A 10,428-nucleotide genomic window follows, 5' to 3' on the forward strand; every position below is an offset into this window, starting at 1 on the left:
ATTATCAGACAAGGTCTGATTTCATTACTGAAACAGGATCCAAGTGGTATATATAATGATCCATTAAACAAATTGGGGGCCTCTTACACTTCAGTGGTGTGATGCAAAGATTCTAGCTAAATGCTTGGCACAGAATTAAAACAGTATTGACAGTTTTTTTTTTTGTACATGGACGATACATTGGAGATAATATAAGACAAATACTGGAAACATCGGGGACACCATGTCTGGTTTTCACAGTGGGGCAAAAAAGTATTTAGTCAGCCACCAAGTTCAAGTGCAAGTTCTCCCACTTAAAAATATGAGGCCTGTAATTTATCATAGGTACACTTCAACTATGACAGACAAAATGAGAAAAAAAAATCCAGAAAATCACATTGTAGGATTTGCAATGAATTTATTTCTGCAATACAGCTGATCCACCCCTTAAAATAATATTTGATTAAAGTCCGACAACAATCTAAGCCAAGTTCCGGTTGTTGTTAACCAACCAAACCGTCATCGAATCTAAAATAAAAAATATCACCTTTTAGAAAGACAAAACCCACAGCAAACTTTAATGCTGTTTGGTCTACAGACATATGTTCACAGTGACTAAGGAAAATTCTGAATTGACAATGTGCAGACTCCGTGAACACAGCCTGGCCATAGGGACCAGACCTAAGTTCATTATGTTACCTATAAAAATCTAGTAGTGATCTGCGGTCACAGGCAGACCTGGCTGCCCAGAGATAAGACTGTGGGCACTCTGCCCTGAGAGAAGTAGAAACAGAGCTGCAATCATTTTACACTGCAAGACATATGCAGACATACAGACAATTTTCTTCCCAAAATTGTAAAACAAATTTTAAGATTCAGAAAAAAAGAAACCAATAACATCCTTATTTCATTTCTCACCCCTCATACTGGTTAAGTTAGAGTAAGCTTTACTTTCAACAGTAATATTATTTTGAAATAAGCAGCGGGGTAATCCATGTGAATCTTAAGTAGCAGACTGCTCTCAATTTCTTTGAATATATGTGGAGAATCAGAAAAGAAGGGTACGTTTTTACAATATTTATTTGTGTATTACGAGAGATTCAAAACTGGGGAAGAGTAATTTTGAGACAATTGCATTGTGTTCAATTCCAACCGAAGCTCCCAAAAGGCTACATTATAAATCCAAAGACAGAAGTGCTTTATAAAGGACGGCCTCTGACCATCCGTTCTGGACACGTTCTTTCATTAGTTATCAGAAACAGCCGAGGCATCCAGTCTGAAGGTCTTCTTCGGCATGTAAGGCTAAAGTTGTAAGCCCTCCATGAAGAAGAGATGAACACTTGTCATATCGGACATCATCTTGCTGAAAATAATATTCATATAAAAACAATGATTTTGTCAGGAGAAAAAGTTGAATGAAATGAGAATTGAACAAAATGTGTATTTTTAAAGTAAAAGTTTGTGTATGACATTTTTTTCTATGTTTTGAAGCATATTACCTTCTTCACATCTTTGTGGAGAACACAGTCAATGTAGGGGTCAGTGCTGTCATGGAAGTCTTTGCTGCAAACAACACAGTTTATATAAGGCTGCAGAGACAAAGAAAGCACATTAAGTAAAAATGTATAGACGTGGTTGATTTCTTTTTACATTTAACTAGGCAAGTCCGTTGAACAAATTCTTATTTACAATGACAGCCAAACCCGGACGACGCTGGGCCAATTGTGCGCCACCCTATGGGACTCCCAATCACCACCGGATGTGATACAACCTGGATTCAAACCAGGGACTGTAGTGACACCGGTGCGCCACATGGGAGCCCTAAACACTGAATTCCTGCATTTGGACGTGGGTGAGCTTGTACTGACCTCCTTCATAGTCCAGAGTCGAGGTAAATTCAATATTTTAACTGAAATCTACTCCTCTTGTGCTTCAGCTTCACTATCTACAAATCAGAAATGATCACAGAGGGCTACAACTCTAATCACGCACATGGAGGATCCTTACTACTGCCATGAAGCACTGCTCTAAACCAGAGCATGGAGTTGAATGTATCCTTTACAAAGAAAACAATTTCAAATAGTATGTGGATATTTAAGACGCACAGCTATGGCATGTTACCAAGCGATAAGAGGATATAAGACACATGGAGAATCTGAACTACTCACCCTTCTGGATTTAAAGCTACATTCAGGGCGATGTTCACTATCACTACTGGCCTTAGGGCAGTTTGTTGCTTTCAACAACAAGTTGATGTTAAATTCCCGAGCATTGATCTGTAGACAGAAAGATGGAAGGAGCCATTTATCATATTTATGATAAACAGTGAATCATACATGAAATAAACAAACATTATTAATTTAAATCTTACCTCAGATTGTCCAATAACTTGTAAAAAATTGAGGTGCTCTTTTGGATTATATTTCTGAATCTCACTATTCTTATTTGCATATCTTATAGCCATGTCAACATGTTTCTTGTCAACCTCCGTCAACATATCATAGTTGCTCTGTCCGTTAGCTATAAACAGCAAGGCTGCTGATGTGACCAGCAGAACACTCAGGAGGCCACTCATCTCCATCTCAACACTGGACAGTTAGACACAATGCTAATAGGTATAAATGTACATGCAGAGCAAACATTAACTTTGGTTCAAGGACTTTCACTCAAGTTCATTGGATCTTGGTCCAGTGCGGAGCAAATAAAGATGCTTCATATGTTGTCTTGCTAAAGTCCAGTGACATTTTCATGAGTGCACGCCAAAACCAGTGTTAACACAACATGCTGACTACACTCGGCACGCGCTTGCGTCCGCATGTTGATTTTGTCCATTCACACCAGACGTGATCAGGACAAGTAGGTTGAAATATCAAAACAAACTCCTCCCCCAAAGTAATATCATTGGTTCAATGTTGTTAGCGCCTTTTCTTGCCAGTTTACAATAAATAGTAGTTGCACTTTCAGACGTCCCTTGTTTCTTCCTATTTACTTCAGCTCTGGCACAAGGCTGTGTACAAATGCCTCATCCTTCAAGGTAGCAGCAGGAGTGATTGGCTTCCTGACAAACGCAAGCAGCTCTTCATCCACATCTTGATGGTTGACCTTGTGTTTTATTTTTCTTGGCTGCCAGTCTTGAGCCATGTCTGTTAGTGGTTGGTCTTGACTGTTGTTCAGGTGTCTGAAGCACAGGGTCACCATGTCGTCGGGCTCCACAGGTTATGGATGGAGGCAAATTTGTATTTTCAAGGCTGAGGTTGCCTCTTTGAGCTGAAATAGGTCAACATGTTAATGAAAAGTTAAATGTGTTTAAGTAAACTTTAGAAACCTCAGCTCAGGCTTAATTAATAATTTCTCAAATCTGGGCCACAAAGTCTTACAATGGTGGTTTTCATCATTGATCTGTTTCACCTGTCTTTGTGCTCGTCTCCACCCCCCTCAAGGTGTCGTCTATTATCCCCTGTGTATTTATACCGGTGTTGCCAGTTTGTTTTGTTTGTAAAACCTACCAGCGTTTGTTCCCCTGCTCCTTCCTAGTTTTGACCGTTCTGCCTGCCCTGCCCTGACCCTGCCTGCCGTTCTGTACCTAGCCCCACCTCACAGGATTATTGACCCCTGCCTGCCTTAGAAAGAAATGTTTCTTCCACACTGTCTACATCTGGGGTCACACCTGAAATGTGATATAAAGGCACCGATTCATAATCCATAAGCCAGCAGTTGACATTCACCAGTCAAGTAGTTACTTAGCAGCTCGACAATAAAGCCGGCAATACTGCAAAACCTCGAGGTTCGGAATTCAGTGCGATCAATTCAAATGAACAGTACCAGTCAAAAGTTTGGACATGCCTACGATGGTTTTTCTTAAATTTTACTATTTTCTACATTGTATAATGGAAGATATTAAAACTATGGCATCATCTAGTAACCAAAACAGTGTTAAACAGATTCTTCAAAGTAGCCACCCCTTTGCCTTGACAGCTTTGCATTCTCTCAACCAGGCCTTGTGTTTTGCAGGTATTATTTAATGAAGCTGGCAGTTGAAGACTTGTGAGGTGTCGGTTTATCAAACTAGACACTAATGTACTTGTCCTCTTGCTCAGTTGTGCACCGGGGACTCCCACTCTTTCTATTCTGGTTAGAGACAGTTTGTGCTGTTCTGTGTAGGGAGTAGTGCACAGCGTTGTACGAGATCTTCAGTTTCTCAACTAGTCTAAAGAAGGCCAGTTTTATTGCTTCTTTAAAATCAGCACAACAGTTTTCAGCTGTGCTAACATACATTGCAATAGGGTCTTCTAATGATCAATTAGCCTTTTAAAATGATACACTTGGATTAGCTAACATGCCATTGGAACACAGGAGTGATGGTTGCTAATAAATGTAGATATTATATTTATTTTTAAATCTACCATGTCCAGCTACAAGTCATTTACAACATTAACACTATTTCTGATTAATTTGATGTTATTTTAAAAATGGACAAAACATTTCACACTATAACGTTATCCATGCAGCAGGTGAAAAACCTGTAGAGAAATCAGGTGAGGGGAGTAGGGAGGAGCTCAAGGATCCCCACGAGTTGACAGACAGTATACATCCAGTTTCTGTCATTAACAAAACGTTTTGTATTTCCCAACAACAAGCCCTGGGTGTCTAAAGACTTGAAACTGTGCCTCAATGAAAGGAGATGAATTCAGGTCAACAAAAGTATTCACCCTCCTTGGCGTTTTTCCTATTTTGTTGTATTACAACCTGTGATTTTTATTTGGATTTCATGTAATGGAACACTCGACTGGTTGAAGGGGAAACATTTGTGTCTTGGAAGGGCCTAGTCAAAGCCCAGACCTCAATCCAATTGAGAATCTGGGGTATGACTTAGATAGCGGAACCCATCCAACTTGGAGCTGGAGCATGTTTGCCTTGAATGGGTAAAACTCCCAGTGGCTAGATGTGCCAAGCTTATAGAGAGACATGCAGCAAAGTATTGACTTGTGGGGTGAATAGTTATGCTACACTGACCTCTGTTTTTGTCTCTTATTTGTTTCACAATAAAAATTATTTTTTTCATCTTCAAAGTGGTAGACATGTTGTGGAAATCAAATGATACAAACCCATTTTAATTCCAGGTTTAAAAGCAACAAAATAGGAAAAACAACAAGCGGGGTGACTACTTTCGCAAGCCACTGTATAGAAAGGATGAAGTGGAGCAGAGGTTCTATACAGGCAATCCAAAACAAGCATGGGAAGAGAAAACAATAATATGGCAGACTGTTCTTATGGAAGATTTGATACTGTTGATTCTTAAAGACGAATGTAAACAAATGTGAGAGTATGTCCAGATAAGAGAACGAGGTGGCCTCATGCTTGTCAAATATTAAGCCACACAAAGCACCGTGCCCAGAACTGAAGGTCTGCGCCGACCAGCTCAAAGGCGTTCACACACGACTGTTTCAACTCCTGCTGAGCACCTGTACAGTGCCAAAATCCTGGAAGGTGTCGACCATTGTACCGGTGCCTAAGATGTCAGTGGCCAAATCACCTTTGACCTTTGGCCCTCACGCCCCTTTTTGCCAAATGCATGGAAAGGGTTGTTAGTAAGCACCTTTCCTTACCCTTTCCATAGCAGATCAACTGGACCCGTTACAGTTTGCCTGTAAGGCACGGAGGGAGACTGAGGATGCTACACTGACCTTGGTGAACATGGTGGCTAGTTACCTTCAACATGCAAAATCATATGCACACATTTAAATGTATGGATTTTAGCTCAGCTTTCAATACAAATACACACGGCTGAAACAATTACTGGACCGCCCAGAGGGTCCTCATGAACGGGGCCCTCTCTGATTAACTGGCCCTGAACACAGGGGCACCCCAGGGGTGTGTGCTTTCACCGTTGTTGTTCTCTATCTACACTAACGAGAGGAAAATCATAGGAAACAATGTGAGCCTTTTTAAGTACGCGGATGACATGGCTCTGGTAGGACTCTTTAAAAAAAAAAAAAAGAAGATGCTACATCAGATGGGGATAGTTATTTTAAACAGACCAACAACCTTCAAGACTGGTGCTGGTTAAGTGCCCTCCACATCAATGTGGAAAAGACAAAGGAGCTGATCATCAATGGCAAAAACTTACCAATGTCCCAACCGGTGGAGGTGGTTGAGTGTTTAGGGACACATTGGTAAGCTGAGTTTTACAGAAAATGCCCCAAAAAATTATAGCCTGCCAATATCTGTTCTTAAATCAGGAAATTTTAAGGGGCTTGGGGTCAGCCAGGATGTTCTGGAGAGGGTGTACAGCAGCTTGGAGGAGAGCATCCTCACGTTCAATATAACAGTCTGGTATGGTAGGCTGTCATTGTAAATAAGAATGTTCTTAACAGACTTTCCAAAGGTAAAAAAATATACATTATAATCGTAATCTGAGGGTGAGGAGCAAAAGCAAACGGACCAGAAGAGTACACATAGCCAGCAAAGTAATTGTTCGACCACAGGCACATTTGAGTATTCTGTTCCACAAGGCAACCGCAAATGAGGCACTGGCGATCCCTCACACCCTCAGTTCAAGACGCTTCCCAATTCCCATGGCCAAGAAGAACGTGTTCAAAACATTAATTTGTTCCTTGTGCTGGACTACTAAATGCAAAGTAAATTGTAAACTCAGGGTCCAGAAAAGGGGATGTTGTGTGTCTTTCAAACATAATTCGTAAAAATCCACAGATCTTCATTATAAAGGGTTTAAAACTTGACGCTACCCATCCCATTAGCGGGATAATTGTCATCAACAACCGCTCAATTGTAGAGCGCCACATTCAAATAATATTACTAAAAATCACAAGTGCAATATAGCAAAACACAGCTTAGCCTTTTGTTAATCCACCTGTCAGATTTTGAAGCAATCCAAGCGTTTTTAAGTTTATCGATCGCTCGACAAAACACTATGAACACCTAGCATCAAAGTAGCTTGGTCACGAAAATCAGAAAAACAATCAAATTAATCGTTTACCTTTGATGATCTTTGGATGGTTTTCACTCACGAGACTCCTAGTTACACAATAAATGTTCCATAGAGATACTTTTTATATCCAATATACCTCTGTTTGGCGAGTTGTTCAGAAATCCACAGGAATGAGCGATCACGACAACGCAGACAAATTCCAAATAGTATCCGTAATGTCCACAAACATGTCAAACGTTTTTTTATAATCAATATCAACCGCAACTGTCTTTTTCAGTAGGAGAGGGAACGGCAATGGCTGCCCAAACTCTGGCTGGCACCCAGCCATACAAAGACAAGATGCTCTCACTCATTTTGAAAAATAAAAGCCTGAAACTATGTCTAATGACCTGACACCTTGAAGAAGCGATAGGAAAAGGAATCTGGTTGATATCCCTTTAAATGGAGCAAAGGTAGGCTATGGAACATGGAGTTTTCAAAATAGAAGCCACTTCCTGGTTTGATTGCAATATCAGTTCTGTTATACTCACGGACAATATTTTGACAGTTAGAAACTTTAGTGTTCTCTATCCTAATCTGTCAATTACATGCATATTCTAGCATCTGGTCCTGAGAAATAGGCCGTTTACTTTGGGAATGTTATTTTTCCAAACATAAAAATAGTGCCCCCTAGCAGAGGTTAAACACTGATTCCCATGCTTGTTCAATTAACGAACATACACCTGTGGAACGGTCGTTAATCTTAGGGATAGTCCCCTTTTTTTCAATTTTCACTTAATTGACATACCCAAATCTAACTGCCTGTAGCTCAGGCCATGAAGCAAGGATATAAGAGCGGTTTCAGAACCGAGTCCTGCAGGGAAGCTTCAAAAACTCAGACCTCAACCATGAAGGGGGAAGAGATACGTACTGCACATTGTTCTAATCTCAATAACTCACTTCACACAAAGCCATGAGTGTATTTCTCATTAACAATCTAATTTAGCTCCCTGCTTGGGCAAGGCTCTGGACCTGCTCAGTGGCCCTGGACAGTAGAGGCCATTTTCATTGAGCTGTGCCACAAACACCCTGCTGGCAAGACTGTGCTTGGGAACCAGGTGAGCTGCCATCCTGGGGAACAACAGAATCAGGAACATGGTGCTGGGCAGCCCAAACCTGAAGATCCACACAACGCTGCAACTGTTCGAGGTCAACAAGTTGACCTTGACGCAGTGGTACATTTTATATGTAGTTCCCTGGTTGACAATGTTACTGAAAACAATTATACTTATCACACAGGTACATGTCCTTCATGGAGAGGGTGATCCTTGACCAGACCTGGGACAGTATGACTGCAGAGTGGTGCTTCAGGCCCCTTCCACACTGCAGTCAGGAGCACCCCACCAACCAGCAGCACTTACTGTACCAGCTTCCAGAGGACAGAACGGGGCAGGCTACACAGCGTGGCAGAGCAGACACTGTCACCCAGTCTGCCTACCACCTCCCTCCCTATAACTCCAGTCTCCAAAGACCTGTCCTTGACTTGCACCCCTCTGCCCCCTCCTGCTGGTGGACCCAACCATTCTAAATGTGGCAAGCCCAAAACTTGTGAATTTGGACACAGCGTGGTGCCAGGCCCAGTAAATGTGTTATTTCTTGTTCATTGATTTATGGCAATAATTTAAAAAAATCACCTTAACTGTACAGTAGGTGTAGGGGACATCATGCTGTGTTGGGCACACATGACATTCCCTGGGACAATCAATAACTTTTTTTTAAATAAAAGCATTCTCAATTCATTGATTTATTTTCATACACTTTAGTTTAACAAATAAAAAAGTAAATTTTCTACTCAGTCAATAAAGACACTGTTTTCAGAGTTGTACCACACAAAAAATATGTTTCTACTCAGACTTGAGATGACCAGCACTTCTATATGGTGAAGCTCTGCTCCAAGTGGTTTACCCCGCTGCCTAGGCAGCCAATAGGAGTAAAGGCGTCCCTATATGTCCCCTCAATCAGCCTCCCATTATCTTCAGTGACAGGACTGGACTGAAGAAGCCGAGATCTCAGGACGAACCCGCGGTCGATATCCTGTTCTCGACGGCATGCCTTTTCCACCTCCAAAGGCTCTTTTAAGAGCTCAGTGTTGCTGCTCCTCTATTGGCGGTTTCGGACCCACATGTTTTGTGTGCTTTGGTTCAAAGGGGCGGCCTCACGGATCCTCTGGAATGGCCTAGCTGCACACAATTGTGTGCCCATAGTGAACAGCCTCCTACTCTGTCCCAGATGCTAATATATGCATAGAAAACACTGAAGTTTCTAAAACTGTTTGAATTATGTCTGAGTATAACAGAACTCATATGGCAGGCAAACTTCCAAACAGGAAGTGGAAATTCTGGGGCTGGTTGATTTTGAACCCATCGCCTATTCACATCCCAGTAAGATATGGATCTGTTCGCACTTCCTACGCCTTCCACTAGATGTCAACAGTCAGTAGAACATGGAATGAAGCCTCTAGTGTGATGTGGGGCCGGATGGCAGCTATTTGAGTCAGTGGTCTGGCAGAATGCCAGCTCCTGGCATTTCTCATGATATCGCCATGCATTCCATTACTCTGTAGACAAAAAACGAATGCTCCGGTTGGGAACGTTATTGGATATATATGATAACATCCTGAAGATTGATTCTGTACTTAGTTTGACCAGTTTATTCGACCTGGAATATAACTTTTTGAAGTTTGTCCGAGTTCGCCTGGACTGGCGCCAGCTTTTGGACGTGAACTAAACGTGCTAGCACAAGTAGCTAATTGGATACTAGTACTGGACATTATCGAACAAAACAACGATTTATTGCGGAACTAGGATTCCTGGCACTGCATTCTGATGAAAGGTCAAAGGGAATATTTGATGCAATTTCCTATTTCTGTTGACTACAACATGGCGGAGAAATGTGTATTTCTGAGCGCGTCTCAGATTATTGCATGGTATGCTTTTTTCGTAAAGTTTAAAACATCTGACACAGCGGTTACATTAAGAACAAGTGTATCTTTAATTAAATGTAAAACATGTATCTTTCATCAAAGTTTATGATGAGTATTTCTGTTATATGACGTGGCGCTCTGTAATTACTCCGGATATTTTGGAGGCATTTCTGAACATGGCGCCAATGTAAACCGAGATGTGGATATAAATATGCATATTATCGAGAATTTTTTTTTTATTGTGTAACATGATGTCCTATGAGTGTCATCTGATAAAGATTATCAAAGGTTAGTGATCTCTCTTTCTGCTTTTGTGACTATCTTTGGCTGGGAAAAATGGCTGTGTTTTTTTGGATTTGGTGGTGATCTAACATAAAATGTTGTGTTTTCGCTGTAAAACATTTTAAAAATCGGACACGATAGGTAGATTAACACGTTTCTTTCATTTGCAGTATTGGACTTGTTAATGTGTGAAAGTTGGGGGAGGGGGGGGGAGGTGTCCTAGACAGGTTATAACTACTTTTCAGTGTCCTGATAC

At 41.2% G+C, this 10,428-nt stretch overlaps 1 protein-coding gene and 1 long non-coding RNA gene across 2 annotated transcripts; one reads left to right on the forward strand and one right to left on the reverse strand.

Annotated features, from left to right (window-relative positions):
* Window positions 1–363: 363 nt before the first annotated feature.
* LOC110509104 (cystatin-like protein) lies at window positions 364–2,684 on the reverse strand. Its single transcript, XM_021590068.2, has 4 exons — window positions 2,351–2,684; window positions 2,148–2,255; window positions 1,479–1,568; window positions 364–1,342 (listed from the first exon to the last, which is right to left on the reverse strand). The coding sequence occupies exons 1-4, from the start codon at window positions 2,558–2,560 to the stop codon at window positions 1,232–1,234; spliced, it is 519 nt and encodes a 172-aa protein (XP_021445743.2). The 5' UTR covers window positions 2,561–2,684; the 3' UTR covers window positions 364–1,231.
* On the forward strand, window positions 1,720–8,438 carry LOC118944825. The gene is made up of 3 exons (XR_005040207.1): window positions 1,720–2,030; window positions 7,914–8,025; window positions 8,207–8,438. It is a non-coding gene; the product is annotated as an uncharacterized LOC118944825 (long non-coding RNA).
* Window positions 8,439–10,428: the final 1,990 nt, after the last annotated feature.

The sequence above is a fragment of the Oncorhynchus mykiss genome, chromosome 28, assembly GCF_013265735.2.
Source record: "Oncorhynchus mykiss isolate Arlee chromosome 28, USDA_OmykA_1.1, whole genome shotgun sequence".
In the NCBI taxonomy this organism is placed as follows: domain Eukaryota; kingdom Metazoa; phylum Chordata; class Actinopteri; order Salmoniformes; family Salmonidae; genus Oncorhynchus; species Oncorhynchus mykiss.